At 38.4% G+C, this 21,768-nt stretch overlaps 1 protein-coding gene across 8 annotated transcripts in view; it reads left to right on the top strand.

The window, feature by feature from the left end:
- CDC14A (cell division cycle 14A) overlaps positions 1-21,768 on the top strand; it is a 171,241-nt gene that overhangs the window by 54,049 nt on the left and 95,424 nt on the right. For 6 of the 8 annotated variants that reach the window (XM_082452072.1, XM_082452073.1, XM_082452070.1 and 3 more), the window contains one exon: positions 6,232-6,311. The exons of the other annotated variants lie outside the window; for them this stretch is intronic. In XM_082452072.1, the coding sequence (XP_082308198.1) occupies positions 6,232-6,311 (80 nt within the window). The remainder of the gene's footprint in view (positions 1-6,231; positions 6,312-21,768) is intronic. 8 annotated transcript variants of the gene reach the window in all.

Here is a 21,768-nt window from a genome sequence, read left to right as displayed (position 1 = left end):
TGTTTGTTTTTGAGGTATAATACCTACAATACTACGTTAGTTCCTGTTACACAACATAGTGATTTGGTATTTCTGTACATTTCAAAATTATCAACATGGTAATAGTCTAGTTGTGATATGTCACCATTCAAAGATACTGTATAGTTATTGACTATATTCCCCACATGGTGCATTTCATACCCATGACTTATTTATTTTGCATCTGGAAGTTTGTACCTCTTCATCTCCCTTACCTATTTCTTTCCTCCCCTCAACTCCCTCACCTCTGGCAACCACTCCGTTTTATGTTTGTTCATTTGTTTTGTTTTTTAGATTTCACATATAAGTAAAATCATACAGTATTTGTCTTTCTCTGTCTATTTCACTTAGCATAATACTCTCTAGGTCCATCCATGTTGTTGCAAATGGCAAGATTTCATTCTTTTTTATGGCTGAGTAATATTCCATTGTGTATAACATCTTCTTTACCTATTCACCTATTGATGGGCACTTGGGTTGCTTGCATACCTTGGCTATTTTTGTAAATAATGCTGCAACAAATAAAGGGGGGCATATATCTTTTCAAATTAGTGTTTTTGTTTTCTTTGAATAAATACCCAGGGGTGGAATTTCTGGATCCTATGGGAGTTTTATTTTTAACTTTTTGAGGAATCTCCCTACTGTTTTCCATAGCAGCTGTACCAATTTACATTCCCAGTGCAGTGCAGAAGGGTTTTGTTTTCTTCATTTGCTGTTTGTTGTCTTTTTTGATAATAGCCATTCTGACAGGTGTGAGGTGATATCTCATTGGGGTTTTGATTTGCATTTCCCTGTTGGTTAGTGATGTTGGGCATCTTTTCATGTGGCTGTTGGTCATCTGTATGTCTTCTTTGGAAAAGAGTCTATTCAGATCTTCTGCCGTGTTTTAATTGGGTTGTTTATTTTTTTGATGTTGAGTTGTATGAGTTCTTTGTATATTTTGGATATTAACCCCTCATCAGATATATCATTTACAAATATCTTCTCCCATTCAGTAGGTGTTCTTTTTTTTTTTTAAATATTTATTTATTTTTATTTATTTTATTTATGGCTGTGCTGGGTCTTCGTTTCTGTGCGAGGGCTTTCTCTAGTTGCGGCAAGCAGGGGCCACTCTTCATCGCGGTGCGCGGGCCTCTCACTATCGTGGCCTCTCTTGTTGCGGAGCACAGGCTCCAGACGCGCAGGCTCAGTAATTGTGGCTCAAGGGTCTAGTTACTCCATGGCATGTGGGATCTTCCCAGACCAGGGCTCGAACCCGTGTCCCCTGCACTGGCAGGCAGATTCTCAACCACTGCGCCACCAGGGAAGCCCCAGTAGGTGTTCTTTTTGTTTTTCTGATAGTTTCCTTCACTGTGCAAAGCTTCTTAGTTTGATATAGTCCCCTTTATTTTTGCTTTTGTTTCCCTTGCCTGAAGAGACATATCCAGAAAAATATTATTGAGACTGTTGTCAAAGAGAGTACTGCCTATGTTTTCTTCCAGAAGTTTTATGGTTTCAGTCTTATATTTAAGTCTTTAATCCATTTTGAATTTATTTTTGTGCATAGTGTGAGAGAGTAGTCCAGTTTGATTCTTATGCATGTAGCTGTCCAGTTTTTCCAACACCATTTATTGAAGAGGCTGTCTTTCCCACATTGTATATTCTTACCTCCTTTGTTGTAGATTAATTGCCCAATGGCATTTTTCACAGAACTAGAACAAATAATGCTTAACTGTGTATGGAAACACAAAGACTTCGAATAACCAAAACAATCTTGAGAAAGAAGAGCTAGAGGTATCATGCTCCCTGATTTCAAACTGTACTACAAAGCTACAGTCATCAAAGCAGTATGGTACTGGTACAAAAACAGACACATAGATCAACAGAATAGAATAGAGAGCCCAGAAATGAACCCACACTTGTATGTGCAATTAATCTTCACAAACATTTTACAGTTTTAAGAGTTATGTATTTTAAAATTCATTTATGTGTAGACTCTGTGGCAAGTGATACTGGTTTTCCATTTATAGCAATGATATAAACCACTTTAGAATACATTGATTTAAGTTAAAAGGGTATGTCTCTTTAAAGAGAAATGGTAATACATGGTGTTACGTGTGGTGGCAGAAGTTGAGAAAGTTGATGCATGGTTAATTGAAGTTTGGGAAACATTGGCTTATTTGTAAATAATATGTTATACTAGGTTGTAGTACTGTAATTTTAATTAATTGTTAAATAAAAACCTCATAGTCACTTTAATTGGTTGACTCTTACTTAGTTAAAAGTAAGAACATATATGTCAAATGCTGTTCTATTGAGAAGGTTTATAGGACTTCCTGGCAAAGAGTAGGGCAATTTTATAAAAGTCATACATATACTCACTAATTTCAAGGATAAATTGGCATGGCAAACCAAGCACTATGCAAAGGGCTTTTGTTAAATTGTATCAATCAAAAGTTGGGGAAGATTCTTCTGGTTTGGGTTCATATATGCTAATATTTAGTGAGAAGAGTAGACAGCATATTATTTTTTCCCTGAGAAGCAGAAAAGGAAAATCAGGATATTTAGAAGAGGCTTTGAAGTTACTTTTATCCAGAAAGTATTTTTAGAAATATTGGAATATCTGGGAACAAATCTTTGAGTAATAGTTAAATATAGATTTTATTTTTAGAAATAGTACACATTTAACATTTCATAACTGATTTAGTTACTCCACATTTAAAAACAAATTAATACACCTTACTACAAAATACAAGAAATGTGGAGATAGTAGAAAATATAAAGTAGAAGTTCTTTCTTCTTCCACTAATCTTCCCTCAGCCCTATTCCTTAGGCACAACTACTGTTAACAGTTTGAAGTCACCTAATTTTATTTTATTTATTTATATTTTTGACCGTGCCATGTGGTTTGTGGGATCTTAGTTCCCCGACCAGGGATTGAACACGGGTCACAGGGAACCCATGGACTGCCAGGGAATTCCCCTGAAGTCACCTATTTTTTTTTTATAAATTTATTTTTAAAAAATTTTTGGCTGTGTTGGTCTTTATTGCTGAGCATGGGCTTTCTCTAGTTGTGGCGAGCGGGGGCTACTCTTCGTTGCTCATTGCGGTGGCTTCTTTTGTTGCGGACCATGGGCTCTAGGTGCGTGGGCTTTGGTAGTTGTGGCACGCGGCTCAGTAGTTGTGGCTCTAGAGCACAGGCTCAGTAGTTGTGGCACATGGGCTTAGTTGCTCCGTGGCATGTGGGATCTTCCCAGACCAGGGATCGAACCTGTGTCCCGTGCATTGGCAGGTGGATTCTTAACCACTGCGCCACCAGGGATGCCCTGAAGTCACCTAATTTTAAAAGTCAAGTGTAATGGCATTTAGAAATTGGAAGAGTAAGAATCTTTTTGTTGTTGTTGTTGTTCCAGATTCTGCTTCCATTGCCTGCATCTATATTTTTAAGCAGATATGATGTATGGAATTACTGTGGGCTTTGGTGTCAGATCTGTGTTTGGATTCTAACTGCATCACAGAGCAGCAATGCGAGTTTGGGAAGTTCCTTACCTTTCTGAGCTTTAGGTTCCTCAACAGCAGAGGCTTAATGTTGTTTTATTTCCAACCTCTGATCAGGCCTAGTCTGTCTCTCTGTCTCTTTTTAATAGGAAACATATCTAAGAAGACCTGGCATAAGAATCCATGACATTTTTTCTCCTGGAGAAATGGAATTTGGTATTTTAATGACCCCAATGTGCATGCATTCAGTAATACACTCCTTTATTAGAACATTTCACCACCCCCCCATGTACCTATCATCAGGTTGTTAAAGGGCATTGTATTTACCTGCCCCTGGAATCTTCCTGGAATTTAGATGGCCTCAGTTGGGTTTCACTTTGCACTTATTAATAATTTAGCATTGGGATAAAAATAAAAACAAAGACTCTCATCTTACAGTGTGAGAACATGGGTCATGTGTGCTAAGTCATGCAGGTAAGATGAGTAGCAAAACTCAGTGGGGTATCCAGTCTAAAGAGATCTTTCATGTGGGCTGTTGTGTCCCTCCTGTAGAATGATTGCCTTAGAATTAAAGAGAATTAATGTAATTCTCCTGAAGCGGGAAATGTATTTTTGCTTTTCCAAGGTGGTTGTGTAAGCTTTAATTATCTAATCCAAACACAGGAGCTTTCTACAAGCAGCTTTCCCTTTTAGCAGGCGTAGTCAGCTTGCAAATACTGCTGCATCTTTAGGTTTGAAAAATCACTGCATCATAACCAACTCTGTTGAGTATATTATATAACCTACTCGTTAGGGAACAACAAAGTCCTGTTTTAATATTGGTTACTGAAAATGGTCTTTAAAGCTAGGGTTGGTTTAAGTGAATTTTTGTAATTATTTGAGCTGCAGCTTGAGGTGTGGTTCTCCGTTGGTGGAATCTGTGTCTCATGTCTCGATCATTCTTTTACTGTGGTTTCATTTTCTGTGCTGTTTTTGTTTCATATTCAATTTGCTTTGTTTGGTGTGTGCTTTATCAGACCTTCTTGTTTACTTGTCACAAGAATATGGAGCTTTCTTAATAAAGTTAGAATTATCTTTTTATGTATTTATTTTAGCTTTCTTTCTTTAGAGAATTGAAGTGTTTTCTAGTCCTGAAATTATTAATAATTAAGTACATGTAATATATTGCTAGTGGAACAGCGTAAAGCTCAAAGAAACTTTGTAAGTAGAGAAGAAAACCCTACTTTTTAAGAACTGGGACTCTGTCATTCTTATTGAAATGCATAGGGTTGTTTTTTGTTTTTTGTTTTTTGATATCTGTATATCCATAGGAATGACTGATGTTTATGGAAAACCATTTTAGTCTACAGTGCCTAGTCAACCATTTCAAAAATTATTTCTCTCTTGTCTTTACAAGCTTATAAATATATATATGCATGTATGTATATATACATATATATTATTGTATGTATTTATTTATATAAATATATAAAATTATATGTAATATTACTATATGTACTAATGCATAGGGTTTTGATGTTGGAACATATTAAGGAAATAATGTCATTCATTCTAGGTAGAGAGGATTTTAGGGATGAAAGTTGATTCAGACTATAGAGGAAAATGATCAGTGCTCCTGTCTGAGAATTAAAATATTAACTTGCTCTTAGAATAAAACCAACCTCTCCTCGTGGTTTGCAGTGCTCTTCACAATCTGAACACTACCTGGCTTTCCCTTCCCCGCCTGCTCTAGCCGCACTCATCTCCTCTGTCCAGCTCACCAAGCTCTTTCCCCCTCAAGGACCCTGGCCCTTGCTGTTCCTCCTTTCCCTTAGCTGTTCCCATGGCTCTCCTCCTGAATATCTCCAAGAGACCCCTCCCTGACCACGTCAAGGTATTAAGTAAGTCTACTGTCTTTCCAATACTCTGCTTATTTCCTTTTCAGCGCTTATCTCAGACCGTATTTATTTTTGTTAATTATTTTGTTTTGCCCCACAAATGTAAATTCTTTTAAGAGAGGTGCCAGTACCTGACACAATGCCTAGCACCTAGTATATAGTCAATAAGTTGATTAAATGGAAGTTGTTTACTAGTTTTAAGAGCTCTTTTTTGTTTGTTTCTTTATTTAAGATTAGTTTATCATGCTGGACTGGAGGGGTTTAAGTATCCTCGACACCAAGAGCCGAGCCAATATGTTTCCCAGCGCTCTTACCTGCATGCACTTCCCCCCATTTCATTGTGATTTTATTCATTGTTTAGAGAGCAACATGCGCTTTCCTCAGAGCAGACAGAGAACGCTGTAGATCTCCCAAGGGTATTGTGCCCTGAGATGTCTTTCAGAATTCACCAGGAACTAAATTACCTCACAGCAGATCTTCTACAAAGGACAGGGAAGTCTGTATTGGTCTTTGGTGAACACACAGTTCAATAACGGAGGTACAATTATTCTGCTCCCAAAAGGGAAAACCTTGCCATTGTATCTGTTCAGTGTGCCTTGTAAACAGCCCTGGATGGCCCCTTTATGGATTTGCCCTGTGTCTTTAAGCTCTTACTCATCCTTAAGCCAAAGGCTGTTGTTCCGCTTCAAGCTGAAAAGGAAATGTTGGCAGCTTGCTTGCTGTCTAAAGATCAACATTATCACCATGACAGTTGTCACTTTCAAAGTGGAAGAAGGGAAATGCAAATTTGGTGAGTAATTAAGTTAGTTTTGTGTCATTCTTTGGTGGTGTTCTAAATGTTGCTATTTATTTGTCTTAGGTAATCTATTTAAAGAAGACACCAGAAGAAGCCTACAGAGCACTCCTACCTGGCTCAAATCCCCCCTATCTTCCATTCAGGTATAACTGCTTGTGAGACTTGAGCTATGGCCACTTTGCTAGACAGCTCGCTACTTTAGAATTAGAGAATTGTGTTTTTTAATTGTATGAAGAGTGTGACCATGATATTACATGGAATGAAATGAGACAGTAGTTTTTATTGTTTTATTTTTGTAGAGACCCCCTCCCCCATCTAGTAAGAATAAAATAGCTTTCCCTTTTTAGGAATTAATTTTTTCCTTGAATTCTTTCTATACCATGACAGTTTAAGCACAAACAGTGCCTGATTTATGACCTAATAACCATGTCAAGATTTGTTAGATTTCAGTAATCTACATCACTGATTCATCCATAAATTCTTTCATTTTGTGAGCATTGATGGAGCTCTGACCAAATGTCAGGGGCTGGGAATATAGAATAAGAGCCTCAAAGCACCTTCCCAGAAGTACGTATTTAGTGGGGACCCTAAATCACCTGTTTAGCAGACAAATCTAGCTTCCATCCTGAGGAAGCCTGTCTCTCATTACAGTGCTGGAAAAGAATGTTTTGTAAGTATCACCTGAAGAAGATATTTTAAAAATTTCATGTAAACTTGAGCTTATTTAAAGAGTAGAAGGAAATGTACTACTACTTCAGAAGAACTTCCACAACAGGCATCTCTGATAGAATTGTGAACGATTCTAATATTTTTGCCTTTTTGTTTATTTGTGTGTCCAAATCTACAAGCATATGGATTGCTTATCATTGTTACTAATATCAAAATTACCAACAATAATGAAAGAAAGGAACAGGAAAGATTGAGGAGGCCTCTTTGTCTTCATTACTCTCCTGTAAACTCACAGAGGGCAGGTCCCAGTGCCTGACACTTACAAGTGCTTTTTGTAAATATTTATTTTAATGAATAAATTAAGACTAAATCCCCTAAGATCCAAAGGATTCCCACGTCTGTTTCTCAGACCACAAGAGGGAGAGTTATTAGGCCCAGGGTGGGTGTCAGGTGAGGAGGAGGAATCAGGACAACAGCACCTAGTATGCTTGATCTTCTCGGTGAAAGCAAGGGGTAAAGTACTGGAATTGGGACAGTGAGAGGAAGATATCCTCAAGCGACCTAGAGGATGAGCTAATTAGCCATTGAAGGACAGATAAAAGGTTACAGATTATGTAGAAGAGAGTTTTCATGGTGAAGACAAAGCTTTTTTGCTCCCACTTCTAATGGCTTCTATAGTTTGAAAACTCTTTGTACAATTCTATTTTTTAGAAAAGGGTTATTGTTTTAGTTAATTTGGGCTATTATAACAAAGTACCATAGACTGGGTGGGTTGTAAACAACAGAAATTTGTTTCTCACAGCTCTGCAGGCTGATCAGGTGCCAGCATGGTCAAGTTCTGGTGAGGGCTCTCTTCAGGGCTGTAGACTGCTTACTTCTCGCTGTTTCCTCACATAGTGGAAAGAGGGCAGAAAAACTCTCTGGGGTACCTCTTATAAGGGCATAATCCCATTCATGAGGGCTCTACCCTCATGACCTAACTACTTCCCAAGGTCCCACCTCCTAATACCATCCCACTGGGGATTAGGCTTTCAACATATGACTTTTGGGGGGGACACAGACTTTCAGTTCATTGCAGTAATAATGATAATATTAATCACTTCCTAAATTCTAAGCAAAGTGGTTAAGAGTGCATGATTTGGAGGCAGAGACACTGCCTGGGTTCGAAGGTTCATTCTGCTCTTTTCTGTATGTAATAAATAAGTATATGTAACTTGGGCAAATTACTTATCCTCTCTGAGCTTCAGTTTCCTTTTCTGTACAAGGGCTTCAGAGCTATCCTGAGGATTAAATGAGGTAATGCATGTATCACCGTGCCTGGTGCAGTACCTGGTTTTTGTTTTTCTTGTTCTTGTTAGTACTATTACTATTATTAATAAGAAATAAGGATTATCCACAAGGATATAAATATGAATAGGAAGTATTTCTAATGATCACACATTCTAGTAGGGGCAGGTAGCTCTATAGGCACGTAATTAATTGTTAAAAAGTTGGGTTTTATAAAAATAGAAGAAAAGATTCTGACAGAAATGCGAGAAAGTATCAGACTCATTTAAACTAAACTTTTAAAGGGTTTCGCAGGTAGAGGAGGAAAACTTAGGCATCTGTGTACCCTATTGGAAAGCCCTGGAAGGGACTGTGTCTGAGGCAACTTCCAACATCCTCTGTGGTAGGAGCCATAGGATCCGTGGTGAGAGACGGGCCAGCAACTGTGAAGGGACCATAGGTGTACTTTTCCTTGAGACAGTGAGGCCTCATTAAATTCGTTTTTTAAATCAGAAAAATGTTTACAATTTTTTGTTGTTATTTTGAAAACAACACATGCACCTGGGAATTGTAATGCTGTAACATTTGTAAAATTGTAATTCCTGTCAATAGACTCAGTGGACATTGTGGTTATTCAGACATTTTAAGTGGAAAATATATATTAATTTTTATGCTTGTGATAGTATCTACTCAGAAGTCATGGGAGATGTATTTGTTTCACAAGCCAGATGAGCCTTGCTATCCTTAACTGTGAATTTAGATGAAGATACTGGAGAAGGAGAAGGAAAGAATGAATTCTTCCTTTAAGCATAATTATATTTTAGCTTATATATGATAGGTAATTAATTTGTTTCCTGAGAACTAGAATCTTTGAATAATTGATAAGATTAGAATGGAAGAAAAGATAGTAAGAAAATTATTACTACTTAACTTAGAATTAAATCATAATTGTTATAATTATAGCTTATTTTTCCAAATTGTTTTTAATTAAATATTTGAAAATATAAATACATTAACATGGTTCAAATATTTTAAAATATATATAGTTTATAGTGAAAACTCTCTCTCCCACCCTTGATTCTTATCTGTCCAGTCCTTTCCAAATAACTTCTGGTATTAGTTTATTCTATATCCTTCTAGAGTTTCTTTATGCATATATAAGCAAATAAAGATGTACAGTCTTATTTTCCCCATTTTATCCCAAAATGTAACATACTGTATGTACTATTCTGCATCTTGATTTTTTTTCACTTAACTCATCTTGGATATATCTTTTCACATCAGTAAATAGAGAGCTTCCTTCCTCATTCTGTCTTACTGCTGTATAATGTACAAGAATACATTTAATTGGTCCCTGACAGGGAGACATTTAGGTCATTTCCTATTTTTTTTTTAAATTTTTTATTTATTATTTATTTATTATTTTTTATTTTTGGCTGTGTTGGGTCTTCGTTTCTGTGTGAGGGCTTTCTCCAGTTGCGGCGAGTGGGGGCCACTCTTCATCGCGATGCGCGGGCCTCTCACTATCGCGGCCTCTTTTGTTGCGGAGCACAGGCTCCAGACGCGCAGGCTCAGTAGTTGTGGCTCACGGGCCCAGCCGCTCCGCGGCGTGTGGGATCTTCCCAGACCAGGGCTCGAACCCGTGTCCCCTGCATTGGCAGGCAGACTCTCAACCACTGCGCCACCAGGGAAGCCCCATTTCCTATATTTTTAACTGTAGCTTTTTAAAATTTTTTAATTTTTTTAATTTTTATTTATTTATTTATGGCTGTGTTGGGTCTTCGTTTCTGTGCGAGGGCTTTCTCTAGTTGTGGCGAGCGGGGGCCACTCTTCATCGCGGTGCGCGGACCTCTCACTATCGCGGCCTCTCTTGTTGCGGATCACAGGCTCCAGACGCGCGGGCTCAGCAATTGTGGCTCTCGGGCCTAGTCACTCTGCGGCATGTGGGATCTTCCCAGACCAGGGCTCGAACCCGTGTCCCCTGCATTGGCAGGCAGATTCTCAACCACTGCGCCACCAGGGAAGCCCTTAACTGTAGCTTTTTAAGTCACATGGTCTCAAATGTATTTTAGAAGACAGAAACTGAGACAATACTCTGGAGAATATTGTGGTGTTTTTAGACATAGAGAGTTTTAGTTATTTGTTTACCTGAATAAAAGAATGCTTAACACAGACATTAGACGTTTTTTCCCCCTTAGTTTAGGCACCTATTTCCAACTAAAAGTTTGACCTTGAATATAACTAAGCTGTATTTTTCTGATAATGTGGCACCAAGAGTTGGTGTACAACTTAATGTATTTACATTAAGTTGCATTTCTAAATCCAGACTCTTCATAAATCATACATTTGAAGCAGAAAATACCACACAGTGTGCATTCATAATTCAGTGGAAAATTTAGTTGATAGAATACTACTAGTTTTCTGGAATTTTACTACAGAAACAATTTTTCTCCTAATGCTGAGATAAGATGTGAGTTGATTTTAGTCTACTGCCCAGATTCAACTAAGGCTAATGCAGTATTATCAAGAATCATCTTCATACTAGTTCTAGTCAGTCATCATTGCCTTTGCCTTCCTTTGATAATCTGGATTCTATCATCCACTAGATTTTCCACCCCATTTATTGTTAAATTACATCTTTATCTTCATTGTCTAGATTTTTTTATCCCACTTCTGCATGAATACTTTTATTTATAAAACAGGAAGCCTCAAAGGAACTTCTATTTAAATGTGATTGTTTTATTGTCTAAAAATTAAGAAAAATGAGGACAGTTTTGAAGGCTTGTTGACATGTGGTTGGTATCTTTACCTGCCCTCTTTACTGAAATGCCTATGTTACCATTTGTGCTATAGAGTTTTAGTCTTTCTAATAAAAGTGTTTTAAGGTTTTAATTTAAATAATGCTGTTCTTCAAGATTTATTGATTTAACTAACATTTATTGGAGCAGTCTCTTCCGTAGCACCTTTGCTCATTTTTCTAGAGAGGGTTAGCATGTCCTGTGCCTATAATATCCCATTACATTTTGTTCATGCCCCATTACATTTGCTACATACACCATTAAAACAAATGTCTTATATTGTAATTATTTGTTTGCATGGCTGACTTTCCACCAAATATGGCTGACTCTTCTCTCAAGGGCTGGGATTGGGCTCTTTCCTTATTTGAGTGCCAGGGAATACATAAGTTAATTAATTTATTGCTTTTTCTGTGCCAGTCACTATGTTAGACTTATGGATCTAAAGATTATTAGGACAACTAGGTACCTGCTCCAGGAGGAAGGAGATTTAACACTGGAACTGGAGATTGGAGGAGCTATTAAGGGTAGGCATCATGAATGCCTTTCACATTAAGATGAAAATGGAGAATAACAATCCAGGTACTGGCTTTAGGTGCTGTACGTTTTCGTTTGTATGGCATAGGTTGTTTTTTATAATGGTAGGTTAGGTAGGATACTATATAATATGATGTTTGCAGTGTATTACTATAACCACAAGTACTGTCTAATTGAGTTTTTCTATTTGGATTTATCTTAAATATTTTAAATTAATAGTTTTCTATTAACCTAGTTAAAAATTCACTAAAGATGAAGCAAATTAAAAAAAAAAAGATCTGAGTAGATTTACTGCTTATTCTTTTTTTCTTTCAGTTTTATTGAGATGTAATTGATATACAACACTATAAATTTAAGGTGTACAGCACAATGACTTGACATTCATATATTGTGAAATGATTACCACAATAAGTTTAGTTAACACTTATCACCTCATATAGTTACAATTTTTTTTCTTATGAGGAGAACATTTAGGATCTACTCCCTTAGCAACATTCAAATACCCCATAGAGCAGTATTAACTATAGTCATCATGTTGCACATTACATCCCCAGTACTTATTTACCTTATAACTGGAGGTTTGTACCTTTTGACCACCTTCACTCAATTCCTCCCCCCGACCCCCATTTACTGACTATTTTTTTTTTTAAAGATTTTTTCCCATTTTATTTTGTTTTTAATTAATTTATTTTTGGCTGCATTGGGTCTTCGTTGCTGGGCGCGGGCTTTCTCTAGTTGCGGCGAGCGGGGGCTAGTCTTCATTGCAGTGAGCTGGCTTCTCATTGTGGTGGCTTCTCTTGTTGCGGAGCACGGGCTCTAGGCGCATGGGCTTCAGTAGTTGTGGCTCACAGGCTCTAGAGCGCAGGCTCAGTAGTTGTGGTGCACAGGCTTAGTTGCTCCGTGACATGTGGGATCTTCCTGGACCAGGGATCGAACTCGTGTCCCCTGCATTGGCAGGTGGATTCTTAACCACTGCGCCACCAGGGAAGTCCCTACTGCCTATTCTTTTTTTTTTTTTTTTTAAGGGAACGCTATTTATTTATTTATTTATTTTGGCTGTGTTGGGTCTTTGTTTCTGTGCGAGGACTTTCTCTAGTTGTGGCAAGCAGGGGCCACTCTTCATTGTGGTGTGTGGGCCTCTCACTGTTGCGGCCTCTCTTGTTGCGGAGCACAAGCTCCAGACGTGCAGGCTCAGTAGTTGTGGCTCACGGGCCTAGTTGCTCCGCAGCATGTGGGATCTTCCCAGACCAGGGCTCAAACCCATGTCCCCTGCATTGGCAGGCAAGTTCTCAACCACTGCGCCACCAGGGAAACCCCCTACTGCCTATTCTTGATTACATGAAGTATAGTAGACTTTGGAGGCATTTGAATTTCTGGCTTGGTGTGACACTCAAGGAGTATTTGTTGTGATGTTACTGTTTGCAAGTCAGTTTTAGGGTGTTCCATTTAATGGTAAAGTAGTTCTGTCGAAAACTGTACTTTTCACTCGTACTAAGGATAGCCAATGCGTTTATCAACAGTGACTTTATCTCAAAACTAGGGAAAGAGGGTATTTTTCACCTATTTTAATTATTTAAGTCCATCCATCTTCACTGTAGGCTTGCTTGGCAGTTGGCCTTCAAGGAAACAAGGGGCTTTTCAGTTCTGGGGCCAGAGTTTGAATTGGCAAGCCCAGTATGAATCTTTTTAGGTTCTCTTCCTGTCAGTTAGTGTACTACCAAACTGATAGTCTATACTGTTGACCAGTCATTCTACAAAGTCATATTAATTGCAGCCTGTCTAAAGTCCCACAAGACCACCAACCCTTATTGGAATTCTTAGATTATTTTCTTGGCAGTCAATGGCAGTGGTTTTTAAATCTGCATTTTTGGGTGTTCATAAAACAGTGTCTGTGAAAACTTTCTAAATCTCACAGAACACTGAAAAGGTAACCCATCTAAATTGCACAACTCTGCTTTTAGATCTTTTTTGTGCTTTTAAATTCACTTTGCGCTTACTTCTTTTTTTATTGGTCCATATGTATTCGCTTGGTAACTTTTTTGGTATTAATGATTCATAAATCTGCTAAAACCCCATTTTTCTATGACATATAAAATTAAATGGGGAATACAACTATACAGACAATAAATAACATCTAGGGGCCCAGTTTTGAAGACAAATATAGAAAGTGTGACTTAAAAAATAATGACTAGGTGCAGAGGTGAGGTTGAGGTAGGGTGCTGTGCTGATATCCAGTGGAATAAAGCTGGTTGAATGTTGGATATCCTATCATCACCAGTTTTTAGTTGAGCGTTTTGTTTTTTTTTTTTGGTGGGTCTCTTCCTGGATAGGTCCAGGAACATATTTTTGTGTGGCTATTTTATTTTAGCTTGGAGAAGAGGCTTATAGGTCAGTGTTTCCCAAAGTTACATTGGTTCTCATACTTGGTTTTAAAAAGTCTGGGAAGGGGACTTCCCTGGTGGTGCAGTGGTTAAGAATCTGCCTGCCAATGCAGGGGACACAGGTTCAATCCCTGGTCTGGGAAGATCCCGCATGCCGTGGAGCAACTAAGCCCCTGTGCCACAACAACTGAGCCTGTGCTCTAGAGCCCGCTAGCCACAACTACTTAGCCCATGTGCCACAGCTACTGAAGCCCGCGTGCTTAGAGCCTGTGCTCTGCAACAAGAGAAGCCACCGCAATGAGAAGCCCACGCACCGCAACGAAGAGTAGCCCCTGCTCTCTGCAACTAGAGAAAGTCTGAGCACGGCAACGAAGACCCTACGCAGCCAAAAAAAGTCTGGGAAGCTTTAAAAAATATTGATGCCAGGTTCTACTCCCAGAAATTCTGATATAATTGGCTTGGGGTGAAGTCTGGGTGTTGGGATTTTTAAAAACTACCTACATGATTCCAATATGCTGCCAAGGTTGTGCACTACTGCTCTATAAGGTTTACCCTGGCCAAAAAAAAAAAAAATTCAACAGTCAAATAAGTTTAGAACTCTCCATCTTGGAGATTTTACAGAGCACATTCCCATTTTAAGGATTCTGAATGGTTCTGAGTAATAAAGTAACCTGTTTAACTCAGAATTTTCCCAAGTACTTCATCCTGAAATCCCTCCCCATCCCCCTCCCACTTCTATTAACATCCAGCAGAACTAGCTTTCTGAAACTCTAGGATACATTTCCTGATCCACACCTGTGTGGAACAGAATAGATCTCTTGGGATTAGAATAATAAGCTGCCATTTGTGGAAATGTTTTTGTGTGGTTTCCTGAGTTTTAGAAATAGATGGCTTGTCAAATAATGATATTTTATCTAATATGAACAGGAATAATGAATTTTCTCTTAAAGCAGACGATGCCAGAAAACCTTCCTTAACAGAGAACCCACAAACCTCCCCCAGCAATCCTTTAATGACATTTGTCATTAAAATGAACCCATACTGTTTGTGTTCAGGGATGGGTTTGTTGTGTTTTGGGGATGACCCCTAGTGATATCCCGGTTGCTGAGTTAGTGTTAATGCGGCTGAGTCTTAATGCGAAATCTCACCTGGGCATGCCAGAACTTGCAGGTCTCTTAACAGAGGCTCAGAGGGGTCAACCACTTAGAACTTGGCATTAGGCTGCCTTCTTTCTTCTAAAGCAAAGTAAACATGTGCTGGTAGATGTTAGATGCAATTATAAAATGTATCTCTTTACATAAAATGTTGAACCAGATATTTGTTAGTTTAAATATGATACTGTGATTTTTGTTAAAGTTTATTTAGCATTAACTTGGTACTTCAAAGGGAAAGTTCTCTTTACCATGTTTTTTCCCTGAGTATCAAAAATGTAGAAACAAAATTTATTTTATGCTCTCTTAAGACTTTCATTCTCAACTTTTCTTTATGATGGCTAACTCTCTGCTTCTCAGTGTTGATCTTTGGGGTCATTTCTACCTCCAGGGATCTTTAATAAACCTTTACTTTTGATGCTTGATGTGATGGGAAAGAATCTGCATTAGTTTTTTTTTTTTTTAATTAATTAATTAATTAATTTATTTTTGGCTGTGTTGGGTCTTCGTTTCTGTGCGAGGGCTTTCTCTAGTTGTGGCGAGCGGGGGCCACTCTTCATCGCGGTGCGCGGGCCTCTCACTGTCGCGGCCTCTCCTGTTGCGGAGCACAGGCTCCAGACGCGCAGGCTCAGTAATTGTGGCTCACGGGCCCAGTTGCTCTGCGGCATGTGGGATCCTCCCAGACCAGGGCTCGAACCCGTTTTCCCCTGCATTGGCAGGCAGACTCCCAACCACTGCGCCACCAGGAAAGCCCTCTGCATTAGTTTTGATTAGCGAGGTTTGGGCCAGTTTCCTGAGTCTTGAAAATAGAACAAAATAGATTATCCAGTCCAAACTGTGGAATCTATTTTCAACAGCTGGGGCATATTAAATGACTTGGACCACTATGAAAAGCAGACTCTTTATCCGGTTTTCTTGTTAAAGTGTTAAATAAGCACCACTATTCAGGATCTGAGGATAGAAACAACTGTCAAGGTTTCTAGGACCCACTAAATACGCAGAAGGAAGTGAGTTATATCTATTCTTTTTTTTTTTTTGGAACATGGCAGTGTTTCAGTGGTTTGAGTTGTGAAAATTGGCTCAGATTACTTTTTTTGTTTTTCCTCTTTTTATGGTTTCAGACCAGTGTACCAAACTTTCTGTAGAAGGGTAAGTGCCAAATTTTTGTACTTTTTACAGTACTTTTCCGATAGCCAGCCTTAGTTGATAAAGGTGGTTTGGAATAAGTTTGCAATCATTTATGTTAATGAACACAGTTATTTTGTTGAATGCCTCATATATGAAGCTCTTATTTTCAATATTGGAGTCAAAGATAATTTACTATTATTTTTATCTTTAAAACAAAATTACTGTGGTTAAATGGGGGATAGTCAGGTATTGATAAAAGGCCCAGAGCACAGCCCTTGGCCTGTTTTTCTGGTATCTGTTATTGCTAGTTCTAGACAGATTCTATTCTGCTGATTTATATGACCTTTTAAGCCATGACTTAGAAATGAATTTTCACAAATCTGTTTCTTTAGATGAGCAAAATGATTAGTGTATAGCTTTATGTTAAATCTGAAAAGCAGGAGATTCTGTGTCCTATTTTTTTGTTAGGTACTGGTCATGCTCAATTTATGGCTCTGCCCCATGGAGCCATTTGATTTTTGTTCTTTTGTAAGTGGGAAATAGCTTTGTTCTCCCCACTAATTCTTATCAAATGCATTTTTATCTTATAGGTCTAGATAATATAAACCATTGGCTTGCTCTTTTCCCTAGAGCTGGTGCATATATGTCGTGGATGTGTTCAGAGACTGGAAACCAGGTGTACTTTGGACAATTGTGTAAAGTATTTTTGGACATTGTCTAATTCCGAAGTATCCATACAAATTAGGGCTAAATTGTCTAGTACAGTAGCTATTACCTACATGTGCTATTCAGCACTTGCAATTTGTTTAGTCCAAACTGAAATAGACTACAAGGCTATAAAATACACATTAGATTTCAAAGATTTAATATAAGAAAAGTAAAATATCTTATTTATAATTATGTTGATTACATGCTGAAATATTTCAGATATATTGGATTAAACAAAATATATTATTAAAATTAATATTTATTTCTTTTTATTTTAATATGGTTATGAAAAAATTAAAATTACACATGTGGCTCTCTTTTGTGGCTTTCATTATATTTCCATTGGAAAGCAGTGACCTAGATTACGTTTTTGTGATTGTACGCAGTTTATGATTACAGATTTTTTATATAATTTTTGCTTTGAAATGTCAGTAGTTCCCAGCCACTTAGAGTTGTTCAGGCATATGTTGAATGGTCTCCTTGTAATGGTTATTCATTCATTCATTCATTCAACAGCTACAACAGAGTAATGTGCCCAACACTGTACTAGATCCTGGGCATACAACATAAAGGACACATTCCCTGTCCTTAGGAAGCTCTTGATCTTGTGCTGGTGGTGTAGATGGGATTCAGTTCAGTGATTGGAAAGGTGCTCAGATGACCTTTGAGATCCTTTCTAATCCATTGCTCTGCAGATATTTGCCTACCTCGTAACTACTTGCTATCTGGAGAATTTACAGAGAATCACAGAATCAAGATGTGTAAATCATAGTCATTTCTGTTATTTCTTAGTCCATTTACTATAGCTCTTTTTTATTCTTTTTTTTTTTTAAATCTTAGTTAGTTAAACCCTACAGTGACAGCATCTATTTTGTTCTTTTTTTTGTTTGTTTGTTTTTAATAAATTTATTTATTTATTTATTTATTTTTGGGTGTGTTGGGTCTTCGTTTCTGTGCGAGGGCTTTCTCTAGTTGCGGCGAGTGGGGGCCACTCTTCATCGCAGTGCGCGGGCCTCCCACTATCGCGGCCTCTCTTGTTGCGGAGCACAGGCTCCAGACGCGCAGGCTTAGTAATTGTGGCTCACGGGCGCAGTTGCTCCGCGGCATGTGGGATCTTCCCAGACCAGGGCTCAAACCCGTGTCCCCTGCATTGGCAGGCAGACTCCCAACCACTGCGCCACCAGGGAAGCTCTCTTTTTTATTCTTTAATGTAGTCTCCACATTGTAAACACTGTGACTCTGTTTTTCATTTATTCTTCATTTCAAACAACTTCATTACCAGAAATGCTTTCTTATTGTTTTCTGTAAATATGTTCTTTCATCTCTGGTTTCATCTGCTCATTATTAACATTTACAGGGTTGCTTCATTCTGAGTGATTTCTTAGATTTGTAGGTTGCAAACGGTGGTGTGTTGGTAAACCGGCTCTGTAATTAAAGAGCATTTGCTGATTTCTGTGGTGTAAATTTTCCCTCCAATGCTGATTTGGGATCTCAAAATTTTTGAATGTCTAACAGTTGACTCTTGAGAGCCTGTAGAAAGACAGCTTTAGGACAATAGGGAATCAAGCCCTTTCTCTTTGTATCTCTTTGTGGATGGTGATTCTAGTTTTCTTAAATTTAATTTTTCTTCTACTGCTTCTCTGCAAAATAAATGTAAAAATAAAAATAAACAAAAAATCCCAATTGCTTCACCTATTAAAATATTCATAATTTAGTCTTTCATTCAACAAATATTTATTGACTGCCAGTGATTTTTATAACCACTTCATAATAGTTTTATGGTTCAGTTGACTATTATGCCAAAAATCACATTTAGAAAGATAGAATTGCCGGGACGGATAGAATTTGGATGGTCAAGCATGAGGTTGAGCTAAATTTGTATTTGGGTGTCTCTAGATAGCTGTTGGTTGTAACATTAATCTTCTGTATTGGGGGTTAGAGACACATGATGTATTCTTCAGCACAGATGAATGATTAGAAATCCTGGGTGTTCGGGGTATTACCTTATCTCCTGAATGAAGAGCAGCCTTGTGTTTACCTGTTTAAGAGAGTAATGCAATATATGGTAAAACTGTCATGGTAGATAAGTGTTAGAGCTGTAGTTTTCCCAGGCAGCATAGGATGTGCAAGCGTTTTCCCTCAATTGACGTCTATGGGATTTCAGTGGTCCTTTATGAGGGAGGTGGAAAAATACATGTCCTCTTATTCAACTCAGTAACTATTTGGCTCAATAAATATAAATGAATGCATGGATGAATGAGTAAAAAAGCAAACCAGGAGTTAAATAAACAGTTGGGAACCAAAACGCAATAAAAACTGTGGGAGTATAAAACTTTGTAGCACGTTGGTATAGTGATTTAAATCTTGAAAGCTCTGTGTAGCCTCTCTGAAGTGTCTGGGTTAAAATAAAAGTGTGTTTAATACCACTTGACAAAGGAAGAGAAAACTGCTTTGAATGTCACTGCTTTTTAGCTTTATTCAGTTAATACTCTTTGGCAAAGAGAACAGAAAGAAATGATCTTAAATGGACAGAAGGGATTTGGGGTTAATGCAAAGAAAGCTCTTCTTGCTAGTGAGGATGGAGGTGTCAGGCTCTTGAGTTAACAAAAGTGGCCATAGGATATTATCGAACATTTTCTTGGGATGATCTCCCAAGCTCCTTTACTTAATTTAAACATTTATTGACAAACGTTTATTGACTATCTATTTCATGCCAGGCACTGTATTAGGTACTAAAGAGACAATGGTGAGTAAGAAAACATATAGATCCTGTCTTCTTAGGGACTATTGTAGAGAGAGAGTCAGAGAATCAACTAAGCACATCATGATATAATGTCAAACTGTAGTTAAGTCCAGTGGAAAAAAATGGGGACCTGATCTAGCCGGAGTGGGGTTGGAGGATTTTCCCTGAGACAAGTCATCTTTGAGCTGGGGTCTGAAGGGTGAGTAGGGTGACCTAGGCAAGGCGATTGGAGAACATGTGACCAGAGGAGCAAAGGTTCTGAGTGCCCCTCTGAGGGGCTCAGGGAAGGGGGTTGTGATAGGCGGGGCCAGATACCACAGGCCTTGTATCCATTTTAGGATTTGAACCTTCCCTCGAGAGAGCAGTGGGAATCAGAGAAGGGCTACAGCAGAAGAGTGACTGGATCAGACTTGCCTTTTAAAGAAATCACTCTGGCTGCCGTGAAGAGAACTGATTAGAAAGACGAGGAGCGGATGTGGGGAGGCTCTTGTAGTGTATGGAGAGGTGCTACGTGAGAGGCAGCAGAACTGAGAAGTAAATGCGTTCACAAGATGTTTAGGAGGGAAACACAGTGGGGCACAGTGCAGTAGGGTACGGGAAATGAGAGAGACAGAAGGACTTCTGGGCTGTAGCTTGAGTGATTTTGGAAGCTGTGTCCTTTACCAAGTTACAGAGGGTTGGAGGACTAGATTACTGTTGTTGTTTTGAGGTAGGGGCAGATTCAAGAGATTCTTCTTACACAATGAGTTTGAGATGCCTTAAGACACCCAAATGGAAATGTCATGTAGGTGGTTGGCTGTCCTGCCTTGGAGTTTTAAGGACTTTGTGCTAGGGAGATAAATTTGAGGGTCATTGGCAGATAGATGGTAACTTACATAGATGAGATTGTGTAGGGCAGTGATTTTCGAAACGTGGTCCCTCCTACCAGCAGCACTGATACCACCTGGAAACTTGTTAGAAATGCAGATTCTCAGGCCCCGTTCCATACCTACTGAATCAGAAACTCGTGTGGGGCCCAGCATTCTGTGTTTTAAGAAGCCATCTTGGAGATGCTGTTGCTGATGAATGCTAAAGTTTGAGAGCACCTGGTCTCGGAAGAGAGTACAGAGCGCGGAGAATTTGAGTCTGGAATTGAATCTTGAAGAGACTGGGAGGCGAAGGATGACTTTGCAAAGGAGATTGGGAAGGAGTAGTGTTTAGAGAGGTAAAGGAGATTGGGAAGGAGTAGTGTTTAGAGAGGTAAAGGAGATTGGGAAGGAGTAGTGTTTAGAGAGGTAAAGGAGATTGGGAAGGAGTAGTGTTTAGAGAGGTCGAAGCAAAATCCAGGAACAGTGAAGAGAATATTCAGAGGGAATTACTTGATCTTGACAGAGTAAATAAAATGATGCTTGCAGAATGTTCCCTGAACTTAGAATAAGCAAATCCAGAGACAGAAAGTAGATTAGTGATTGCCAGGGTTGGAGTGGGGACGGGGAAGGAATGAGGAGTTATTGCAAATGGGTATAGAGTTTCTTTCTGGTGGTAAAATGGTTTCGAATTAGTGGTGTACATTGTGACTATACTAAAAATCACAGCATTATTATTTTTTTTCACACACACACACACACACACACACACACACACACACTGTATTTTATTTTTACAAGAGATAAATAGACTGACACCAAGCGTTGTAAATGGATGACCACAACAAATGCAACAATGATTGCAATTACCAAACACGAAACACACTCATACTATGTCATAATATTGACATTCAGTCCAGTAATCCTCCACTGTAACAGCTCCTTTACTTTGCAGTGAAAATTGATTTGTATATTTTTTGCCTCTGAGTCCTTGTGGGATTTTTTTTGTTTATTCAAACAGAAAGTCACAAAAATTATAATCATCCTCATCAGTTTACTCAGTCCCATGCAATTAATTTTGTTTTCATCTTGATCTTTTGTTAGCACTTCTATGAATTCATCAGTTTTTCATTAGAGTTCTGAAAATGCTTATTCATTCAGTTCAGCAGTACAGTCAGTTACCAGAAACCTGTACTTGTCAGAGTCTTTTCCATGAATTCCTTGAAGATGAAAACCTTTTATAGGAACATATTTGCAAAAGCATCAGAATACACCCAGAACTGTCTGTAAATGACAAAAGACTTAAAAATGACCATGGTTAAAGATTTGATGAAAGTTCATAATAATGCAATTGACAAGGAAATTTAGTTATTTCTG

Source organism: Balaenoptera physalus, assembly GCF_965194825.1.
Source record: "Balaenoptera physalus genome assembly, chromosome: 1".
NCBI classification, from domain to species: Eukaryota; Metazoa; Chordata; class Mammalia; order Artiodactyla; family Balaenopteridae; genus Balaenoptera; species Balaenoptera physalus.
The sequence above is the reverse complement of the archived record's forward strand: the minus strand, read 5'-3'. Positions and strand labels throughout refer to the sequence as shown.